The sequence below is a fragment of the Desmodus rotundus genome, chromosome 2, assembly GCF_022682495.2.
Source record: "Desmodus rotundus isolate HL8 chromosome 2, HLdesRot8A.1, whole genome shotgun sequence".
NCBI classification, from domain to species: domain Eukaryota; kingdom Metazoa; phylum Chordata; class Mammalia; order Chiroptera; family Phyllostomidae; genus Desmodus; species Desmodus rotundus.
Genome location: NC_071388.1, coordinates 150,676,134 through 150,700,712, shown reverse-complemented (window position 1 = coordinate 150,700,712; position 24,579 = coordinate 150,676,134). Strand labels below are relative to the sequence as shown.

Here is a 24,579-nt window from a genome sequence, read left to right as displayed (position 1 = left end):
GCAGCTAAGGCCAGTGCAACCCAAACTCTCCCTCAGATTCATATCTCAAAGGAGGCTCTTAGAGACAGAGGGGCTATGTATTTGAAGTTCTCTAAAGAGGGATAGTGTCTCTGTGAGATTCTGGGATGGTTTGTGTGCACATCATTTTACCTGTGTCATCAGAATGAAAACTACACCATAGTGAACAATGGGAAGGACGTTCTAGGATTAGAGGAATCTATTCATACGGAGGCCATTGATGAATGTTTATCTGAAATGGAAAAGTGCAGCGGGAAAAGCATGAGAATTTGGAATGGAAAGATCTGGACTTAACATCTTGGTTTCTCATCATATATGTTACTTTGGGCCAAGTTTTTTAAGTTCCCTGATCTAAGTTTACTCATGAGAATGAACATCATAATAATTTTTTCTCTCATAGAATTTTAGTGAACACAAAATCATGTTTATGAAAAAGCTATATAAATAGTAAAGAGCTATTTTGCCATGATGATGATCATCTTTATTATCAATCATTTGGTTACATTTCCTTGTGAATGTACAGTTTCAGGGATTCAGGTTAATTGCGATCTGATATTTAAAGTCCCTGAATTAAACTGAGTTGAGGAATAAACTTTATCTTTCCACCTTTAAGCTCCCAGAACCTAACCAAGACTATGTATAGGGTTGGTACTTAATAAATATTGACTATTACTTAAGTAGTTAGTTAAATTTATTTTCCAAGAGTTGTCTAGAATAGGAGATGAAAACACATGATATGATGAATCATGGCAGACATTGGGGAATGGATGCATGATAAACATAAGAGTTCAAAATTTGCTTTTGGACAGCTTACAGCAGCATTTAACTAATTAGTCAGGACTTCTAGAAATCCTATTTCACTTTAATTCTTTTCTTGTTTTGCAGTAGACATTGTTTACTAAGTCTGTTAGTTTAGGATTCCAGTCTCCACATGTCAGCTCTCCTCCCCACATAGCACAGCTCCTGAAAATGACCCTGGACTTAATTTTGTGTCCAGTGACTACCCAAAGAAACTTACATAATTGTTTTATTTATTCATAAATTCATATTTATTCACAAAGGTGCCATGTTAATGAAAAGATTGGCGAATAACACAGATATTGTCTGTGTTTTCATGGAGCTTATGGTATAGTGTTGATCAGTGTTCATTCTTCTAACAAATAGGTAAAGAATGTCTAGCAGGAGCTAGACACTATTGTGAATACTGGTGACTCAGAAATAAGTACAAGAGTTGCTTTATGGATCATTATAGTAGGATGATCACTAACTGTAAGGAGTGCCCGCTGATTGACCTGCTTCTGCGTTAGGATGCTTATGGGACATCTTGGCCTATTCATTGACTTAGCCATGAATTCTGGAAAAGAAACAATCATATAAACATTTTCATAATGTCTTAATATCATTTGGAGCAGCTGAAGAGAGGTGCATGTTTCAGCCCTGGCCATTTCAAAGCATAAACATTTATAGTCCTGGCAAACCCCATACAGCTTTTCTTTGCACAGGAGAACCCGAGATGCTATGACCAATCCGACTAGAAACCTAGTCCACTGGTCCAGTTCTCCCTACGTGAAATTGAGTACTGTGGTCATTCCTCACCAGCTCATTATATTACTAAAGAAGGATAGATAAGAATTTTATTAGCAGGAAAAAAGTATTAATAAGAAACTAGTTATGTTAATTTGATAATATACAATTATTTGGTAGGACAGTAGCTTTTTGGGGAACTAGTTCCTTAAAATTCTTTGCTTTTAATGTGAATTTTACTTCCTGATTTACTGGTACTGAGGGTTGAGCTCTGCTGTATCACAAAAATCACCATTATATTTACATAGCTATCTATGGTTATTATGAGGGATAGAAAACATTTTTATCAAGCTGTACAATTGTGTTGGTAAACCAGTGCTTATTGGAGATCATTGGTTTCTCTACTCATTTCTGTTGGAAAGAAAAAACATAAAGAATCTAGAATATGAAAGCATTGAATTGTATTATCCACAAATTCATATTTACCTTATATTCTTTAAATTACAATGTATTCATAGATAACAATGTATTCATAGACATTTTAAATTACGTGTAATTTGATATTCAGAGAAAAAGTTCAGTGTGGGAGGAACATGAGTGGGAATCATCATACTTTCTGTTGCAGCCTCAAGTCTAAATAGCTACCTCCCAAGAATTTCAGCAACCACGTTCATGTATTGGAATCTAATATCTTTACTGCATTTTAGGAGAGCAGATTACGTAAAATATATATATTTTATATATATGTATATATACATATATATATATATATGTACATAGTTGCTTCAAAGTGTATTGATGTATTTTCTAATACCCAATCAGGGAAGATTCCTTAAAAATCCAGAATCTTAATGAAGCTGGCAAAATTGCACAGGTATTATATGTAGTTCCACATTCAAATAATAAAAATACTTATAGGAAATAATGGAATAAGGATCCTTAAATGCCTGAACTCAGTAAGGACAAAGCAAGTTATAGTAAAAGTTAACTGATTAATAGTTAAAGAAAATTTAATGGATATAACATGCTTAGGTTTTTAATAAAAGTATTTATTACAGTGCCTCACTTGTTCTTTGTAGAGCAATTCTTTCTGATTAAGTTAGCAGATAATAATAAGGTCATTACAAACACCACTGAAGACAAAGAATTTTTATTAGGTTAATGAAAAATTAAAGAAAAAGGTAAGAAATGAGCAAGAATCTGCTTACAAAATGCCGTGGGGGAGAAGAACTGAAATCACCTAAAATTTATTAAGTTCAAGTAGTTATTTTAACCCTTCTTGACAGAAAATGAACTCAAAATTAGGGACAACTATTAATTAGTACAGGAAGTCAGCATTGAAGCCAATTGCCTGCAATCAGCTTCCACCTCAGCCATGGACTAGCAGTGTGTCCTCGGGAGGCAATTACACTTCTCTGCACCTTGGATTTTTGATCTGTACAATGCGTTAATATTGTTACCTTTTTTAGAGTTGTTGGGTTAATATATCCAAGGCCTTCATAATAGCATTACTGACTATTAGCTAATAAGACTACAGTATCCTCTGGGTAGAAACCATGCTACACACTTATGTACTAAGCAGTGTTCACTGGTAAAAAGTTTGTAAAGATAGATGTTTTACCTAGTCATCCATAAAAATAGCTAACACTGAATCTGTGCCAGACATTGTCCCCCAAATGCAAATTCCTGACTTTAAAAGCTTATGGCATACATTTATAGGGACTAGGAAACACATGAATTTTGTCGGAAAAACGACTCTAGCTACACAGTAGATCCCAGACATCAGTATTCGTCACAGCTGAGTCCCGTGTGCGGCAAGGATGGAGAATGCCTGGAGTCTTTTTCAGTCGCTGCATTTTACGCGGGCAGAAACTGAGGGTTGATGGGAGAGATACAGTAGCTCACCTGACGGCCCAGCCAGCTGGTGGTGTCCCATTTGTTTTCTGCTGTAACTCTGGCTTGTGTTCGTCCACGTTTGGAAAGGTTTGCTTAGATTAATCCAAGAGAAAAATTAAAGGAAGCCTAAGGGTTGTTAGTGAATGGATGGAGAAATAATTCTGCTCCCTACTTTAAAAAAGGAATAGATAGAGGAATTAAATTTGTCTCGCAATTTTCAATAAATGCCAACTTAAGAAAAATATTATAGTAATCATAAATATTGCTAATACTAAAGAGGCAAGAATAGAAATCCGTGATAGTAGTGACTTCATCGTGGTAATAGTGAAGAAATAGGAGTTGCGTAAGGAATGTTTGACTACCTGTTTTCAGACTCCACCAGCTAAAAGTAGAAATCAGGTCCTAAATACACAAAAATAAACATAAAATGGCTAGAGAGGAAAGGTCCTTTCTTTTGCACCCCTTATTCGGAATAGCTGAGGTAAAACATTCATTGCTACAAGTGGCCCTGCTCTGTTCTCTAGTGTGTGAAATGTCTTTATTGATACTTAGGCTTAATGCCCAATTTTTCTGAAGGCTAGTTCCTTTTAAAATTAACTCTGAAGATGTTTGACGTTCTTGAGTTCTGCTTTTCTCTTAAAACAGGTGTCTGCTGCAGAAAATAATGGAAACGAAGTGGGTGTGAGAGAACTGCTGAGAAGGATTGTGCGGAAGGAAAACTGGTTTTCCATGTTTGTGTGTGTTCTGAGGCAGACGGAGAACGAAGCCCTTGCCTGGGAGCTGACGGGCTCCAGCACCTCCGACCCCGGCGCAGGTATTTGCGATTCCGCGGAGGCAGAGTTTGCACATTTGCCGGTGATTGAGGGTTTCATGGAGCTTGCAGACACCAGGCCAAACGCTACGATGTTTAGAATCAAAATACCAAAACTGAGAGGGCTATGGGAGATCATCTCTTTTTCTCCTCTTTACAAGTGAGGAATCTGCTGCCTAGGAAAAGATTAACTTACAGAAAACCTCCAAACCTAGCAAAATAGACAAGAATATTGTCATGTTGGCAGCTAACTCCTCGTCCAACACTCTTTCCACTACCCATCTTGTTTTAGAAACAAGGTGATTGTCTGAAATTTTTATCAAGATATTTTTAACATTGAACAAACAAATTGGAAGAAAATGTTTTAATGATTATTATGACTCTGCCACATAGTCTTCTGGATATTTATATATGTTTTAAAGGAATGTATTAATATTTGATTAAGTGTCTGTAATAGCCAACATATTTCAATATTACTTCATGTGAGCTTTTAAAGTTATTAAATTATTATAACATAGGTAACATTTTATAGCCATATATTTATAATGCTGGTTTACACTGCCATCTTATCCCTGGCTGCATTGCTTAGATGGTTAGAATGTCGTCTCTATACACCAAGATTGCAGGTTCGATTTCAGGTCAGGGCACATACAAGAAACAGCCAAAGAATGTGTAAACAAGTGGAACAACAAATTGACCTTTCTCTCTCCCTCCCTTTCTCTCTCTCTCTCCCTCCCTCCCTCCCTCTCTCTCTCTCTGCCCCCTTCCTCTTTCTCTCTAAACTCATAAACTGCCATCTTATTTTTCTTTTCAGAGTAGGTATCCTATGTTTTCAAAAATATCATATGTAAGACAAATTGAAAGTTAATTGGTAATAACTGATTTAAATGAATTAGACTTATTTCAAGCTCATGTCTACCCATTCAGTCATTCAACTAACATTCCGTGAGTGCCAAAGGTGTGCCAGACACTGCTGTAGGGGCTGAGGATATGGACTTAAAGGAGACACACAAATCCCCCCCCCCCCATATACCACACTTTCTAACAAGATACGGAGTAAACTATGTCCTAAGTTACCTATGCAAAATAAAAAGATAATTGCTAATTATTTACAGTTCATTGTTTTTATATTACATTAATTAGCTCAATTTTGCCCAGTGGTTTGAAATACATACAGAGATATACATATACGTAAAGATAGATGATCGATAGATAGAGAGATAGAAATGTTTTTACTGCGCTGTATTAAAATGCTCTAAAAATATCTGGACGAGGTCTTTTGTCCTCACCCCAGAACAGATGCTTGGCAGGGTCATGTGTTCGTGCCCTCCACAAAGTGCAAATCGCAGGCGGCCTTGCAGCTATCCATTCTCTCTTGAATGACTCAAGGATTAAGGTAGCGGGAGGCTCTTGCTCAGTCAAACTTGGTCAGTCCAGCTTTCAAAACCCAGACAGTCACTGCATGATCTGTCTACAGGCAGGCTCCCGGGTTTCTGCTGTCATTGCTTCTGTTCCATGGCAAAGCTGAACTGTGTAGAAAGTCCTTTCAGTTGGAAGCCTTTTTACTTTGTGTCAGTTTTCTGGAAGGGCCTTCACTGCAACATCAAGATTATGATCTTTTACGCCTACACATTCCGGCCCAGCCGTCGTTTCCCCAGCGCGTCTCTGAGACGTTTGCTGAGTCTGAAGGTACTTCCAGCCAAAGCTGCACGCAATGATGGGGCCGCCTCTGTCCTGCACGCCTCAGACATGAGCTGGGCCCCCCTCCAGACCATCCGTTTTGTGATGAATCCCTTTCAAGATGCCATGGGCACACTTGCATTTGTGACAAGCATTCTAGAACTTGAACTTCAAAAGGGAATGACTGCTGTTTGGTTTTTTTTCCCCTGGAAAATTTTGGCCTCAGTATATCAAAGGATGTTGGAAAGGTCAGCCTTTCAGATCACATAAGACCTTCTCACATCCATCCCCCCAAAGAGAGGGTACCTATCCATTCCCCACCTGTGTGCAGTGGCATAATTATTTAGGAAAGGGTCTAGAAGATCTGCTCTGAAGTGTCTTCTAGATTCTCCTGACATAGACAATGTCTGGCAGTATTTCTTGCTAAGATATTTTTAAGTTCTACTTTACAGGTTACCTCGTTAGAAGTTTAACATAATTTTTCAAATTGTAATTCTTTGAACAATAACAATCTATAAAAAGCATGTATAGTAAATCTCACGTAATACCTCTTATAATACATCTCATCATAGACACCTAACATTCACACACCTTCCTCATTACTGTCTATTCTATGCTATAAATTTGAATTTAAGCCTCTTTCAGATTCTCTCAGCCCATGCACATCTCACTCATGGCTGGCCAGGGCAGAGCATTTTATACCAGTGGAAAGTCCTTATGAAAAGGAAAATAGTGGCACCAGTTCTCCATCAGCCTTCCATCCCTCCCTGGGCCCACGGCAGGGGCCTCTCCCTCTTTGGACCAAAGTGGGTGATGGTAGATGTTGACTCAGACATGTGGGCTCTAGTGAGGGCAGGGAGCAGAATAGAAATGGATCTCTGAGCTTCCTTTGAAGGTCGGATAGCAGATGCCAATCTATGTCTGGGGCTCAGCGCTCTTCTGCCCCCACACCAACTTGTTCCAAACAAGTAGGACTTACTTTTTCTTTCCTCAGGAAACCAAATCAGCAAAGTCGGGGATTTAAATATTGTTTGCTGAACAGCACATCTTATCATGAGAATCTAAGTATTTTTCTAGCAGGACTTGACGACCAGAAAGTTAGCTGTGATTATTCTTGTGGCCAGGAGCTGCGACAGACTAACTTGTGTTACCCCAAACCCACACGCTGACACTGCCCCTGCCAGTGAGACCGTGTCCGGACATCAGGTCTTTAGGAATTAACGTTAAATGGGGTCAGAAGGGTGGGCCGTAATTCCGGACTGTGGCCTTGTAAGAAGAGATAGCCTCTCCCCCACCGTGTAGGGACATAGTCAGATAGTGACCTTTATAATCTTCTTCTTTGAAACCTAAAGAAAGAACTCTCCCCAGACACCAACCCTGCTAGCACTTTCATCTTGGACTTCAATCTCCAGAAACATGAGCAAATAAAATTCCGCTGCTCAAGCCACTCAGTCCATGGCACTTTGTTATGGTGGCTCAAGCTGACAGCTATGGGGGCCTAGGCTCTGAATCCTCACGCTTATTGAATCTTTGCTCCTTCACTTCCCTGGATGTGTCACTTTGGCCAGGTCTTGTCCATTCTGTGCCTCAGTTTACTTCTCTGTGAAATGGGGATAATAATATCACTCACTTCCTAAGGTTATTTGGAAGATTGAATTAAGTGAACATGTAAATTGCTTATGTAGTAAGTTACAACAAGTTGACTATTATGATTATACACTCCAGACAGACTTAATATGTAGCTGCAAACATTATCAAGTTGGCCAAAGACAAAGTCCAAAGTCATAACAATTTTTTTCAGGATATTACACATGTACAAGACTCATTCTCCCTTATTTTGTAAGATAGCCTAATCCAAAATGACACTTTGAATTTTTTTCTTTATGGCGTCCCTCTTCTCTGACAGATTGCAGATTCTGAAGGATAGAAACTCTTGTTTTTCTTTGTAACCACATAGTCCTTTAAGCAAATACTCAGTAGATATTGGCTGAAGGAAGAAACACCGGACAGAAGGGATAAAGGGAAGAAGAAAGGAAGGAGATAGAACATTTCACTGAATTTTTAAAAAATCTCCAGAAATTCAGAATACGTGCATTCAGGCTGACATTAAAGCATACGTACTTCTCATGTAAAGCACACAGCGAGGGAACAAAATGGCAAGAGCACAAGCTAAAGAAAAACTACCACCAAATTTGCATTTTCGTTAACTCAGCCGTAAGCGTGCCTTGCGCCACTGAGTGAGTGGCTTACTTCCGAAAGGTGGTGGTCAGACAGGAGATCACCACACTGCAGTGTCCACGAAAACAGGTTCCAACCTTTCAAGGGTTCCAGGTGTCCAGCTGCATTTGGGCAACCGTCTACGAGGGACCCCCCCCCCCTACTTGGTTTTCAGAAAAACAATAACAGGAATTTATAGTGTATAAAAGCTTATACTGAAACATAATGTACATTCTGTTTAGGATTCAAGGTACTGAAGTATATTGAGGTAAATCTCTATTTAGAACCCCCAATTTCATTTTCAAAATGACAATAATGGTTTTATGTATACTATACAAAAATGTGCATTGCGCCATTTTTTACATTCTAATACTTTTACTTATAGAAAATGAGGATTTATCACAAGAAGATGGTCCTGAAGTTAAAGAGCCACTTCCTTTAGCTGCAGACCCTCCAAGTCCAGAGACACGGGGCTGGGGCGTGGAGAATAATTCCGTGGAATCATCGTCTGTGGATTCTTCTGTAGTTTCAGGTACTTGCGACACCTACATACTTTATAGACACCAATGACTACTTCCCCAAAGTCAATTTGTGCATTGGTGACATCAGGATCTGTTAAGCAGAGGGAGAACACTTGGGCTTTGGGGTTTTGTGAGCATTTTTACTAAAATAATATTTTTAGAAGAGATTAAACTAAAATAATTCCTCTTGGAGGCTAAAAATGTTTTCAAAACTAATGCAATATTAATATGTTATGAATACGAACACATTTGGTTCTAATTTTACTTTAGAAGACATCTGTGGTCCTTGCAATGTGGTAAATATCATAAGCATGCCCTATATTTCACGGTTTTCCATGTACTTTCAAATATGTTATAGACATGTGCCACATAAGGATGTTTGAATCAGTGATGACCACACTAACATACTGTAAAGGCTGGTGGCCTGGGAGCAATAGGCTACACCACACAGCCTCGGTGCGTAGTGGGCTGTACCACCCAGGTTTGTGTATGTGCGCTCTGCGATATTCGCACAACAAAACCACCGAATGATACTTCTCAGAACATATCCCAGTTCTTAAGCAGCTTGTTTCATCCAAAGCTCTGATAATGAAGTAAGGCCATTACCTCGTCCCCTATTTTACAGACTGGGGTGTCTCAGGGAGGCTCAGCTGGATAGCAGAGACTAAAACTAAGGCTGTCGATAGGAAGATGACCAGGTGCTAAACTGGCTTGAATTGCAGTAATGAATCGGTGTGAGAAGGAGATACCATGTTCAGCTTTTTGATGTGAAACAGCCTGGAAGGATCAAACTAATTTAATTATGTTCCTCTCCCTAATTTGTTCACGATAGAATCCTTCTCTCCTCTTCTGTCTCCCCAGCAGGGCCACATTTTGGTTTCTCAAGACATACTTAAAGTCTGTGATGTGCTGATAAGTGTTTAACAAGCATCTCTCTGGAGAAACAAAAAAAGCCCTGATTGGCAGTGTATACCAATCCCCATGGTGTAAATGCTCCCACTAACGCTGCTTTCAAGCCTTCAACCGCTGTGTAGCATTTTCATCATATAGGCATAAATAGCCTCAACATCTTAGATGATACATTAAAATGATCAGGAAATGATGGGCTTTAGCATTCATTACCTTTGTTTTAATATCATTTATTTAATTGTATCAGTATGTTTATGTAACTTAATTTTTTTAATGACTGTTCTCAACAACTGGCTCACAAAATTCCTGAAAATTTAACAATTGGCCCTTGTGAGCTGGAATAAGCTGACTCCAGCAACCACTGTAAAGTATACTGTTTTTGATTCAGAAAAGTAATGGGGCTGCATTACAGCAAATTTGAAACATAGAAACATACAAAGCCATACTCTCATAGTATAGATACATTATTCTTAACGATCGAGTATGTGTCCTTCCCGTCTGTTCACATACCTGGACATTTACATATAATGACATTTTTCCTGTGTTCATTAGATGTTCTTCTACAGAATGGCTTATAAAAATTGAATAACGGTTTCATCTGCTGGATGAATTATAGTTGATTATCTAATTGTTGAACATTTATGATGCTTCCAAATTTCTAAATTGTGAATAATACCACAATAACTTTATGTCTCAGTGTCACTCTTTTCATGTGTTATATAATTGAAAGTTCTGGATCAAGTGGTTTCTACAATGTTAAGACCTTCGATAATTAATGTCAATTTCACTCCAGGACCTAGCATCAATTTACATGTCTTCCAACAACATAGAGAGTACCTATTGCCCTGAAGCCTCTTCTGTCGATGCAGGAGTGGGTGATATTTTAACACTTTTGCAACTGGGTATTTTATTTCAATTTGAATCTTTTGATTCCTAATGAAAAACATTTTTACAAGTGTATTCATTTTTGCTGTTGTTTTTGTTAATTACCTATCTGTGTTTCTATTAGGTTCTTTATCACCTTCTTGCTGGTTTATAGGATCTTTCTATAGCAATCCTTTGTCATGAATAGTACCAGTATTCTTTATAGTCTGCTTGCTACTTAGGCTTGTTTATGGTGTTTGTTTCTTCTCACAGCGCTCCGGAAGGCAACTGGAGGAGGGTCTTGTTGAGTGCAGATGCTGGGTCAGTAGGTCCTGTGTGGGGCCGGAGGTTCTGCCTTTCTCTCATGCTCCCAGGCACTGCTGCTCCTGCTGGTCCTGGACTACACGTTAAAGAGTGAGGTTTAATGTCTAGACCAGCAAAGCTTTTAAACCTGACTTCTGGAAGATTTTTCTTGTTTCATTTGAGCAACTGTGCTTTCCTTCAAAAATCATGTCAGTAGGAATGCTAAAATCCACTATCTAACTTTGGAGTTTTCACCGTTTAATACATTTCTTTGGTAGGCTACCTGACATCTCTGTGGGCTCCTGGCTATTTTCTAAATCCACACTGGAGAGAACTGAAGACAGGATAAAGGCTCAGAAGTGATCCTGCATCTTAAATAAGGTTTTCATCAAAAGGTGCCTAATGCGTCCCATGGGATTGCACTTTGTGTATGGAGGATTCTGAGTCTTGAAGTGGACAAAGTTGAAAGCAAATCTTTTTTAAATTTCTATTTTCTTACTGTTTAATATAAAACTTAAAGCTGCATGTTGGGGGGAAAAAATCTGGATCTTAGTAAGGGCCATAGAGAACAGAAAGGGCTTTTCCCTCCCCCTCCACCCCTGAGGTTCCTCCCTTCCTCTCTTCCCTTCACTTCTTTCATTTAACAAATATTTATGGTGTTCCAGGAGTGTAAATCCAGGGGAGTAGGGGACAGAAATGGCTTCTCCCCCCACGGTGATTTCAAGTGATGGCTGTGTCGGGCAAACAGTAGTCACTGTATTAGCTGCATAGTAAGTGCTGTGCATAGTACTATAGTAAGTGCTATGAAGAAAAGTACAGACTATTAAAATAGGTGACAGTCTGAAGACATGTGAGTGTGCAGTGAGATGTGCAGTACGCTGAGGACTCTATCCCACACAGGGACTTGAACTCTCTTCGAGTCCGGAACACCTTTGTGATGTAGATTTGGGAGCAGACGGGGGGCCCTTGTGGCCCTTTCCAGAGCAGTGCCAAGGAGTAACTTATTTATGAAAGTGCAGTGTCTTTGCGTTCGGGTATAGACGCTGCTGCTGTGGATTATTCCAAGTGCCTGTTCATTTTCTTGGTGCTCTTCAGAACTAAAATTACTGATATAAGGAACTTGTAAAATACCATGAACCCAAAGAAGTTAGTGCAGTTATTTTGATTAAGTTTTTGTTGCAAAATTTACCATGGAAGGATTTTGCTTACATTGCCTTCTTTAACAGAATTAACAATCAAAATAAATGTGAAAGTATTCCTTAGTCTCTAATATGCATTTGCATAATTTTGTGTATCTATTGATATTGATAATGTATAATCTTTACTTTGAATTCTAATATATTAAGATTTCAAATAGTTACCAAAATGGCATCGAAAGGAACTTTTACTTAAAGTGCACACAATCTGTACATACGAATTTTCATATGCAGAAAGAAAAAATTTGACTTGAATTATTTCCAATTTCAAAGGAAGATTTCTGTAATTTTTATTTCTGAACCAGTTTCTAAATTTTTTATTCAGTGCATACAAATGTTAATTACTCATAATTTAATGCAAAGATTCCTCATATATTGTTTTTAGCTCATTTTACTCATCACTACACCTAATGGGTGAGACAGACTGCCATTAATAACAGTGGCCCACCCTGAAATCAGCTTTGGTCGCACTCCTCCTTTATGCTAGGACGGATGTATCAGAGTTCCCTAGTGGGCGGATCTGGAGAGGGATTGCGTCACGCCTCCTCATTGGGGGCTGGCATGTCTTCTCTTTTTCTCCTTCCAACTGCTCCCTATAAAACAAAAGTGGTTCATTAAAAAATACCAAAAGTTGGTGGTTTTTTGGGGGGGGGGGTTGTTTGTTTGTTCTGCCTTTTTCCAAGTTAACAATAATTTCTAACCGATATTTGAATAGGTCTCAGACTATTAGTAGGATTTTTAGGCTGGGTTTATAGTCCTGCTTTCTTAAGTCACTGATTAGATTATCACAAGAAAACATTGGAAAACTTCGGTGTTTCTGTAGACCACACTTTCTGAGAAAACAACAGAGGGCACAAAGCCTACATTCATTTTATGCCATTACAAACATTTTACTTATAGCAAGTACATAATTATATGGATTTAAAAGTTCTATAAGTGGACAATAAAATTGACGGTACAGTCAGTTCTAGTTGTCCGCTGCTGTTGCTTTGTCACAAGGGAGTACTTATTTTACATCAACCTTTTTATGATACTGTTCTAGGAAATCATGCTCTATAATAAAATGAAAGTAAATTAAATGAGATTCACAATGAAATAAAATTTATTGTATTTGGAATAGACTGACTTTGATGCAGAGTTCTGCAGAATATCCCCCAAACTACTTTTATCATCCTCTGTTGGATCTTGCTGTTGTTCAAACTAGAAAGTGCAAGTACTCCGATTGGCCAGCAGAGGGCGCTTTTACATTTCTAAAGAGAATAATTTCACTTCTGTATACAGTAAGGGAGTAGAACGTGCCACGTGTGAATACCCAGTGCGCATGCCTATGAGTGCATGTGTATATTTTGATTTATATATTCGTTCACGTGAAGATTTTAAAATTCCACCCCAGCTAATGAGCTTACCAACCTGCTTGTTTTCAGACTTTAATACCTTCTTTTTCATATTCCCCCATATGTTCCACTCCTTAGGTTTATCCGGTGACATTATGCTTTGGAATATATTGTGGATATATTTTGCATAGATCATGTTCTGTAGGAGGGGTTTAAAAATTGACCTTTATAAAACAGCCTCCTTCCCCCTGGCCCAATCTGTTATAGCACTTTTGTTGTTGTTTTGTTTTGCCTTTTTATAGACCAAAGCCCGATCTTAGATTTGCTCTATACTATTTTCTGTTAAAATGCCACAAAATTTATCCTTGCACTTGAGGACCAGAATAATGCTCCATAGCACTAATCTCTAGAAATTTAGAAGTTTTTAAAATCTCTAGAAACGTATAGCACATAGCGGCTGAGATCTTAGTGGGAAAGGCGGCTGACACAGAGGGTGCGGTACCATTGTGCCAGAGCGCCTAGACCGTTACAGGATCGGCTTGAATTAAGATAGTTCTCCTTCACTTCCATATTTGTCTAATTTTAGTGATATTAATTATTGTGCTATTGAGGCAATCCAAAGGGCAGATAGGAATTTGAGCTGAGGGGGAGAGAGAGATGCTGCTGCTGCTGCTGCTGCTGCTGCTGACTGATATTGGTGTTTTTTAAAAAAATAATATAGGTTTGTATTTTATTTGAAACCTACCAGGAGCTGTCTAGGTCTGTTATGTGACTTACAATTGCATAATAGCTCTAGGAGGGTTACCATTCATGTTTCAGGAATGAGGACATTCTCCTCCAGTCAAGTCTCCGGAGTTTCATCACCGTATATTCCCCTGTACCCTCTTCTACCTCCCCCAGCCCCTGTCCCTCTGGTAATCACCATGCTGTTGTCTGTGTCTGTGTGTTTTTTCTCTTTGCTTCATCCCTTCACCTATTCCATCCAGCCTCCTAGGCCTCCTCCCCTCTGACAGCTGTCAGTCTGTTCTCTGTATCTGTGAGTCTGTTTCTATTTTGTTTGTTAGTTTATTTTGTTCATTAGATTCACATATGAGTGAAATCACATGGTATTTGTCTTTCTCTGACTGGCTTATTTCACTTAGTGTAATACTTTCCAGGTCCATCCATGCTGCTGCAAAGGGTAAGATTTCCTTCTTTCTTACTGCCAAGTAGTATTCCATTGTGCAAATGTACCACGGCTTTAAAAGGTACTCCCAAAAGTTTATCATTCATCCTTTGAATAATTATAAAATACTGTCATAATGCATGTGTGATCATCTCAGGTGATGTTTGTAGGAAAGCCCTTAATTAGAGGAATGTATCCTTTGGGGCGCTGCAATTGGCTGATACTGGCTTGCAGGAGCCAAACGTGGCCAGGACTTCCTAACTCCACACAGTGACATCTCACTGGTAGCTTCAAATCAGCCATGGTGATAACACTTACACTGTGGAAATTGGCACTTTCTAATTGTGGCCTTTTCCCCCCAAGAGCCTGACTTTTGAACATTAACCAGGGCACCCTTACATGTATGTCTTCACATATTTTCCTCATGCCTACTTCTGTCTGCTTAACCTGTACACCTCCCGAAGGGCATCTATCAGCTAAAGACATTTCCAGTTCATCTTCTATCTTGCCACCCCTGAACTTTGTTATTACCAGGACTTTCCATGTGGTCATCTGACATATCACTCATAAGTGACTCTGCTCTAGGACTTTTTGCCTCCAGCACTGACTGGCAGTGAGTGAATGGGTTGTTCTAGTGGTACGGTTATCCCCAGAACTCTGTCCTTTAATACCTGTCTTTCTCTTTGAGACCCAACTCTAAAGGCCAAAGGGCATAGAGATAAATTTAAGCCAACATACTTACACACAATTCAAATTGAATTCTGACGGAAACATTTCAGCAGTATGAATGCTCCGAACAAGGAGCTTCATGGATAGCCACGCGGGCCGTGGCTCTAGGAGAGTTTCCCTCTCTCTCCACCCCCCACCCCCCTCTCTCTGAAACTCATTTCCTAGAAGCTTGGATCCAGGAGAGAATATGCAAGGTGGGTGGAGGTGGCTTCTCTCCATTCTGTGGGAACACATGTTCCCTGGCATGGAGAGCAAAATCTGACAGACCAAAATGTGAACGTGTGTGTGCGTGCGCACGCACAGATCCGTATACATGGAGCTGAAAATAAAAGTCATCTATTTCCTCTCAAAAAAGATTAAGTTATTTCAAAAGAAAAGGAAGTATGTATATTATTAGCAGTAAGAAAGTGAAGCACACGAGAAGTCCATGCCGTCTCTCTGTGTGCACGCACGTGCACGGGTGCTGGCACTTTTAGGGGTAGTCTTCGACAGCCTCGGCTGCGGGGCCGGTGCACCTGGAGAGAAGGTGGGGATGGCTGAAGAGGTGAAGCTAAAATGCGTGAGGTCAGAACTACTGGAGTAAGCATAACGTTACTGTGGCAAGTGGAATTAGCGTATTTGCAGGCCCCATCACCACGGCCTCTTGGGAGGGCGGGACGTGCCGGAGCCCTTCTTTCTCAGTAGGCGCAGGGCCCCTCGCACTGCTCCCTGCGGTGATGTAAAACCGCCTTCCAGCAGACAGACTGCTCGACAGCCTGAGGCCAGAGGTAAGAAAGGAGGGATATTCTCTGAGCTAGGAAATACATCAAGGCTGAAAAGAGAAGGGACATGACCTGGCAGGAATAGAAGTCAGAACTAATTTGTATCGTAAGGATTGAAGCTTAGGCTTTACGTTGAAAAAAAGCAGTGTAATTTATCGACTAGTTGTTATAATAGCATTTTCCAGCAGAGGGCAGACTTTATATTGAAATAGATCTAAAAAGGCCTTCAACCTAGAGGTTTTCATTTGAATTTTTTAAAACTTCAATATTTTTGGTTTCTACATAGTTTAAAAGCATTTTAAAGGTCCAGAGGATGTTAAATATGAAATTTCTCAGGTTCCAGTTAATATTTCTGTCTTAACATATTCAAGTTGTAGTTGTAAAACGAGTTTTTTTTCTCCCATGGCTTATGGTCTCGTGCTATCATTGTAAGTGAAGGTGTTCTTTTTTGTGTGTTGTTTACAAAATTATTAGAGAAAATCCTCTCTCTCAACTACACAAGCATCATTTTTCTTAATTTCAATAGAGTTTGATATGAATAACTTATTTTCTTTAACAGAAATAGCCAGCATTTTCTGATCTGTTTCATAACTAGCTTTGATATTTTCCATAGAGGAAATAACACCTATATAAAAGTTAGCTAAAAGTATTATGTAATAAAACTCCACTATTCAAAGCCTCTTTAAGCTGCAACTTCACGAGAATTCAAGATTTGTTTCCCTTCATGATTCATTTCCTTGCTCTAACAGAATCATTCTCACAACAAATGAGAGAGTAGAAACTACTGTGTATATTAAAATTTTTTTAAAAGGTTACATCACTTGTGAGCAGTGGACGAGCAGGGATCGGGAGACCGGTCCTTGGGTCTGACACCACAGCATGTGTTCCCTTCAGGGTGACACCCAGTCTCCAATGGATTGTATCTGGTCTGTTTTTAAATCATAGACACATGAGTTTTTCATTAGATTGTAAGTTCAGATTGACTTACTGTAAAAAAGTATAAAGTGTGAAAGAAGATATTTCTCTATAGTCAAATGCAGAAGTTTTTGGCTTATAAACTCAATAGGTTGGTTTAATTTTGGCATCACATAAACACTTTCCCAGTCTGGTTTTTTGGGGGTGGTGTGTATGTGTGCATAACATGATTTTTCAAAATGAATGCAGGAAGAAAAGCTCTGGGAAGGACATTCTCAGTGTTATGGGAAATGCAGTATAATATATTTTCTTTTATTATTAAAATTATTATCTATAGTACTTACATTTCTATGAAATAAAAGATATATCAAATGCATAAGAAATTGCTATCTAGGAAACAAAATTACTTCCATGTTGAGAAACTGGAAATTTTTATATCCTTAAAATGACAAAGAAATACATTCACTTTCATAATGATCTCTAGCAGAAATTACTGCAATTAATTTTGTCAACAGGATAGAAATCTTCTTTGATTTGTGTACAGGGAAAATGTTTCATAACATTAAATAGGATGTTTAAATTAAAGTTAACTAAAGTCTATGGATGAAATCAGAAATATTAGCAACAAAACCCAATCTATCTAACTTTTCTTCTTGCAAATACAAGCTGTGTGTGGTGACCCCTTTGTAAGGCATGTAGATGTGAAATCTCACTGTGTTCTACACCTGCAAACTAATATCATATTGTATGTCGACTGTACTTTAATTCAAAAGAGCTTGACATTTCAGAATAAAAATTAGACGTGAAATTTTTAAAAAAAGACAAGCTGTTTCGAATTGATAGAAAACCTGCCATTACAATGATAATGTCTAGATACTTAAAAAAACCTTTATTTTTCTCAGCAGTGTGGATAAAGGACTGTTTGCTGGTTTACAGAGCTTCGCACAGATCATCAGCCACGCACAGCGTAGGGCGAAAGGCTTGGAACTGGATGTAGATTCAGAAAATGGGGACTTGCAGCTCTGCCCTGTTCTAGCTGTGTGATCTGGATAAATGATTTAACCTCTCTGACCTGTGGTTTCTCACCCATAAAACTGAGGCGATAATGGGCATCTACCACACAGGATGCTGAGGGTTTAAAATGTAATTTGCATTATGTCGGTGAAAGCGCAGAGCTCAGTGACACATTGCAGATTTATTTTTTAGAGGAAAATAACCCCAATAACGAACTTAATTAATAATACCCTATTTGGGGCAGCAGCTTTCTTTAATACTCACTAATTATTTGTGTACATTGCATTAAATAGGTTCTCCAAATTGTATGTATGTTAGAACAAAGCGTGGGGAAAATCCTGACTTTACACTTACACGGAGCAGATTTAAGATGATGGTTTAACTGCTAGTGATTACAAAATGAAATGGAAATCAAATATAATTTCCATTCGGATACACTTAGTTGGAAAGTTAAAGATACAGTGTTTGATTTTAGCTAATATTGGTAAGTACTTCTCTGTATTTGTGGTATTGTTTTTACTTCTCAGTACCACATTCAATACAACAAATGAAAACCATGTCAAAATTTAATTTTTTGCCTCAAAAACCTGGGTCTCTATTTCTAAGATCGAGAATTATCCTTACACTGACATTTTCCCCATTTCATTTTTCACCTTGCTTTTTCTTACAAATCATATTCTCTTTTCATCAGTACATCTGCCCAAAACACTCTTCTACTTGACAGTTCTATCCCACACTCGCCTCTGAGCTTCTAACAAGGCATACCTCTGGGGATTGCAAAGTGCCATATTTAAACTCTCTCAGTGAGATGTACAGGTTTTCCCGTGTGATCATAAGGGATTCCTCAAATCCGAGTTTTAGAGCTAATCTACGACAACTGATAAGCACAGTATTTTCACATTAGTATATTTATGTTGTGCTAATGTATTTAAACAGTATGTCTGTCTATTGAGAATTTTTCTACAAATTTCTTATTAGCTTGTTTTTACCTTTCAAGAACGATATCTCACATTTTAATTGGCTTTGGCTGTAGTTCCATATTTTCTAAGCTAAATAGGCTTATCCAGGTTTCCAGGGAGAGGTCACAGATGTCACAGATGCGCAGTGGAATACTAGTCGGCAGTAAAAAGGGACAGATTACTGACACAAACAGCAACATGGATGCATCTCAAACTGCCTCTGCTAAGTTAAAGAAGCCAAACACAAAGGCTATATATTGCATAAATCTATTTGTCTAACATTCTGGAAGAGACAAAAGGACAGGGACAAGCCAAGTCAGTGACTGCCAGGGGACAGCAGGAGGCAACTGACTGTGAAGCAGGGTGAGGGGACTTTACAGTGAAGGAAACATCTTGATTGGTACGGTGGTGACAAAACTATATGCGTTTATCAAACTCACCAAACTATACACCTGCAAAGGGTCATTTACAATGTGTAAATTACACCTCAATACACCTGCCTTTGAAACGTAACTGGCTAAACAAAGAGAAGAGACCTGTAGTTTTAGGGAGTTGTATGTCATCTTTTTCCAGAGGAGTTTTATCGATAATATACTATGTGCCTGTTTTTCAACCATTTCTATTTCCAGCCTAAATGTGTGGCACCCAGACTCGTTTTCAATGGCTACAGGCTACTTTAATGTAATTTATTTAGTGTGTCTGGCAGCTTTAGCATGAATAGTCATCTAACAAGTATAAGTATTATGAAATGTTATTAATGGTAAGGAGAACATTATAAAATAAACTCTTACCCTGGAAATACTTGAATTTGATTTCATTTTCCAACCACCAGTAATTAAGCCAAAGTGCTAAGAGCTGATCTTACCTAATGTTATTCAACAGTTATCCGATATGAGGAGGTAAATTGTACTGGTCTCATTTTAAATAAGAGGAAGTTAGCACAGAGCAACTGCAATAGCAATTTTCCCAGATTCTTCCTCTTCCAAAGCCAGCACTTGTAGCCATCTTTCCTTCATTGTTACCAGTTTGGCAATAGTTCTGATCCTGGAGGAGTGGATTGCAAAAATCCTTGGAAATTGTGAGGAGGGAAGTCTTCCCTTGAGGGACAGATTTTCAAAAGGAATTGATAATGAGTACTAAAAACAGAAGATTGGGATTGACAAGGGAAGGGTGTGTCCTTGCCACTCACGTTAACTGTAACCCTTTGACAGAAGCTTCGTTTATTTATAGTAAAGAGAAAATGCATTTACAACCTCACATAAGCTCTAGCACCATTGCAGTGCCAGGTTTTAATGATATTCTTCCTGAGCAAGGTTTTAATACTTTAAAGTTCTCTTTGTTACTGAACTGTTGTTTTCATAACTAACCAGTAAATCAGTGTATTTTATTATTTTTTTACTTTATTCACTAACCACCATTTTATGTGAAAATAACTCAATAGGTTCTTTATAATATATTTTTAAATGGCATTGTCAAGCCTAGATCTTTCTCAGGACAAAATTTACATGAAGGGGGGATGACAAAAGTCATAAGTCCTTACCAGTTTGCATTAGCTCTCGTATTGGATGTATGGTACTGTAAGTGGGGTTGTGCATTTGATTCACTACCTGGCAACTTCTCATTCACAGTGGAATTTGTAATTGTAGCTTGCCAAAGACTCTTACCTCTTATTCATAATTATGTGGGTGTGCCTTCCCAACTTGCATTGAACTGTACGTACTGTGTGCTGTAGAGGTGTGCAGTTAAAATATGTTTATCCTCAGAAATATTTTTAAAATATTTTAAAATGTTTTCCTTTGCAGAATCAGACACAAGTTTGGCAGAAGGAAGTGTCAACTGCTTAGATGAAAGTCTTGGACATAACAGCAACATGGGCAGTGATTCAGGCACCATGGGAAGTGATTCAGGTACTGCCTCACTGTTGTGTAAACCTTAAAAAGTGTGAAATGAGACGCCATATAGTGGAAAGCATGGGGGCTGTTCCTACCCTCCCAAATGTATTTATGCAATTAAAGCAATTCTTCCCTACAGTTGAAATAGTTTTGGAACTTTGCCATTCACTTCCTTTAAAAGTACAACTTACAGAAGTCTTAGAATCAAGCTCTCTAATTTTGATCCAGTGCATATCTTTTTGGTCTGGCATATGCCACATTCCATAGAATCATATTATCTAGTCTATTTATGGAATCTGTTTCAATTAATTTGACTGTTTTGAATTCTGTATATAATTGGGTACATTTTTCCAAACCCTAATTTTTTTTATTAAAATACATTTTAAATAAAAATTTTGAGTCCCTCTTTAAATGAAGAACTAGAAATTACATGTACACTTAAAGGGTTCCGATTTCTCTTGCATAGGAATAGTTTACAAAAATATTTTTGTCACTAAATGAGAACTTTGCTAGGTGTCTTCCGAATTGCTCTCCAGATTAGGTACATAGCCCACCAGCAGTAAATGAGAGTGCCACAGCACACTGCAGCAATACTTCCTGTCACCGGATTTCCTAACTTTTGTCAGTCTGATCAATTTCAAAGCTCTTCTTTTTGTTCTTTGCGCATTTCCATTATTACTAAGCTAAAATGTTACCATCTTTTAAAAATGGGGGATGAGTTAGTTCTTGGATGTCTGTCACACATCTTTCTGTATTTGTCTATGTTTGAAATGTATCATAATTAAAATTAATAATTTATATACAAAAAAGTGCTTTACAATGTGGGCCGCTAAGAAGCCGTAGGAAACTGGCAAATTAAGAAACAAATTACTTTAGTCTTGGTGTGTTTTATAATTGAGTTGTAGTAAACCCTTAGAAAATATTGTGTACTTCAGATTATCCTGCGTTCCCAGAGAATTATAGAAATTTAGATCTGCAATAGGCTTAAAGGGTCAAAATAATTTACAGAAGGATGTTTACCTGCCCTAAAAGCTTTCAAATTGGAGTATATCGTCTCTTTTATTTAAATGTCCTTTATCTCAATAATATTCCTGAATCCCTTGTAAGAGTTGGTTTGAGGAAACTCAATTCACCAAATGTCAGCCATAACATTAACTCTAGCTAAGAGGGGTTAATTCATTTTCTGCTATTCAGTCAGTGTTTATTAAATTCTTGCTATGTGCCTATTTCTGTGGATTATATTTATTTTTTCTATGCTTGTTATACAGTTGTTTAATTTAGTTAGAAATGTTTAATTAAATGTTATTGATTGTAGAATTCAAACATACTCTAGCTAATATGCAACATTTTATGGGTATTTCATCCTAATTTTTGTTTGGCCATGTAAGGGCTTTTCAACAATATTCATTCATTCAATAGATATTTAATGTCTGTCCTCTCTGTGCAGGGCATTTTATCTGGTTTGAGATGCTAGCAAATGTAACTGTTTACTAATTTTCAGTCCTCCATGTGGCATGAAAGACGTGATAAGTCTAAACGCAACCTACTTTTTAAAAGCAAATACATTTTCAAAGGCAAATACATGTGAAGACAAACACATTTTCAAAGGCTATGCATTGACGTTTTAGATGGGTCAGTGCTTAGGAAAAAGAATTGCTTTGCATAGTGGATAGTAGAATTCTGAAATTATAAAATCGTGCAATTCCTTTCCATTAGGTGCATGATATACGATGAAATAGAAATCAATTTTTTTAAAAAAGGTTTAGGTGAATCACTAATTGGTAAACACATATTGAATCACTAAAAAGCATTACAGCGTTTGGGGTTACATTTTAACCTTCGAGGATGACGTCGCAGGGGGGGTGTTGTTCCTCATGTCCTTTGTCCGCCTTCAGAGGTTACAAAGTAGGCCATCAGATCACGGACGTGACCCAACACCAGAACATCGTGATCCTTTGTGAAGTGTTATGCCATAGTAAAAGATAATTAATGATGCTTTCAAAGTTTAAAAAGTCTAATTATACTGTGGAAGGCACTTTTGTTTTTCTGTTTCTCATTTTCAGAGAGATATACTGCTTAACACAGAGTAGCATAATTTTTGGAACACACACTGGCCTGACATGTAGAAAGTGTTTCCTAACTATTTCAAGGTAATACCCATTAAAACTTGTCCAGCTGGAATGGTGTATTTTTTGTGGTTACATACTATAGGTAAAAGAGTACTTTTTCCATTTCAAACACATGCGGTGACAGACCTTTTCTCTCCAAGAATAACTCAGCTGTCAAAATCAATGTGAGAATGAAATTTGCCACATGGTGTAGTTCCAATAGAATGTTATTATTTAAGCCCTATTTGATTTCATTTTTCTGACCGTTTATATGGCATAGTATAATTTTAAGATCTTTCATCAATATTTGTTGTAGAGGAAGGGCACAAAGTTATTCAAACCCCACACATATTTAAAACACCACTTTCATTATTGCATTTAATTGATTTTGCTTTTCAAAGAGAGCCAAAAAGAAACAAACAATAAACAAACACAACCCAAACATTTTTTTTTTTTATAAAGGAAATTGGCTGCTGGCTCATTGACACCAGTCCAGTTCTCTCCTTCTGGTGACAGAAAAAAAAAAAATTCTCTTTTCGTTGCTTATGGGGATAAATTCTTCCAGTCCTATGTCAGAGGATGTGATAAGGCAAGAATCAGGCTGAATATTTAGCACTCACCCAGCTCTTTTTCTTTGGATGCTGTTCTCACAATAAATCCAACTCTAATTTTTTCCATATTCACTCTGTGCTTCTCTTTTAAACTTGGGGACACCCATTGAGTTTCTTCGATTTGACTCAAAAATGTGGAAGATTATTGAACTATCCTTCTAATAGCCAGATATTTTTAGTGGCAGCAGTACAGAGCCCTACACCCTGAAGTCCTTGAGCATAAGGACCATATTCCTGAGAACACATGGATATAATCAGGCACCCAGTAAACAGTTACTGCAGAGTGAATTAATAGTACATGACTAGTTAAGTGGCAGTGAGATGTGACTTTGATTCCAGACTTAAATGTGTGCATGATAGCCTTTACAACAGTCTGAGTCTTCTTCAACTTATTAGTCCATTCTGCACGTGTGTAAGTGATATTGACGTTCTACTCATTTGACTTAGTTTTAGACTCCTGGCAAAGACACTTTGGAAATTGATCTAAGTTTCTCTTGAAAAACATGAAAGCAAAAGGGGAAAATGATGGGTTTTTTAAAGTACATGCATCTACCGTGAGGAAAGCAGACTTTTATTATTATTTTTTTAAATCTATGCAAAAATGTACGTAGAGTTAAATGAAGAGAATTCACTAGTATCTTTTAACAGACTTGCTCTATCACAGAGTAATTTATCAAGGTAAATTTCTGGATGTTGTTGTTAAACACAATTTAAAATACATCTTCCTTTACAAATATTGTGGCTTTTTTAGAAAAGTCATGTGATAAACACTCATAATATAGATGGACTATTAAGATTTTCATCATGTATAACAGCCACTTAAAAGAAGTAATGATATTCTTAAATAAATATGAACCTTCCATAAATCTAATAGAAGATGAATTACTATAATTGATGTAGACTCAAAATAAGCATGGAAAGAAAACTTGTAAATGTATATTTTTAAATGTTGGTGATTTTGAATGAGTTTTTTCTGAAAATCATATTAAATGAATCAGCAGCTGATCCAATGGTAACTTAAATGTATTGCATCTGTGTTGACTCACCCATACAGAAGGCAAATTTCCTGCCAGGTTACTAGATGACTCTTCCTAAGTGGTATTTGGTGTGAATTTTCCAACCTATTCAGATGGTACTATCGCAAGTTAAAAC

General features: G+C 37.8%; 1 protein-coding gene across 1 annotated transcript in view; it reads left to right on the top strand.

Annotated features, from left to right (window-relative positions):
• The window catches only part of IFIH1 (interferon induced with helicase C domain 1), a 48,945-nt gene that overhangs the window by 2,637 nt on the left and 21,729 nt on the right, over positions 1-24,579 (top strand). Inside the window, exons 2-4 of the mRNA XM_024579905.4 lie at positions 4,084-4,252; positions 8,532-8,678; positions 20,619-20,723. Coding sequence (XP_024435673.2) covers positions 4,084-4,252; positions 8,532-8,678; positions 20,619-20,723 — 421 coding nt within the window. The remainder of the gene's footprint in view (positions 1-4,083; positions 4,253-8,531; positions 8,679-20,618; positions 20,724-24,579) is intronic.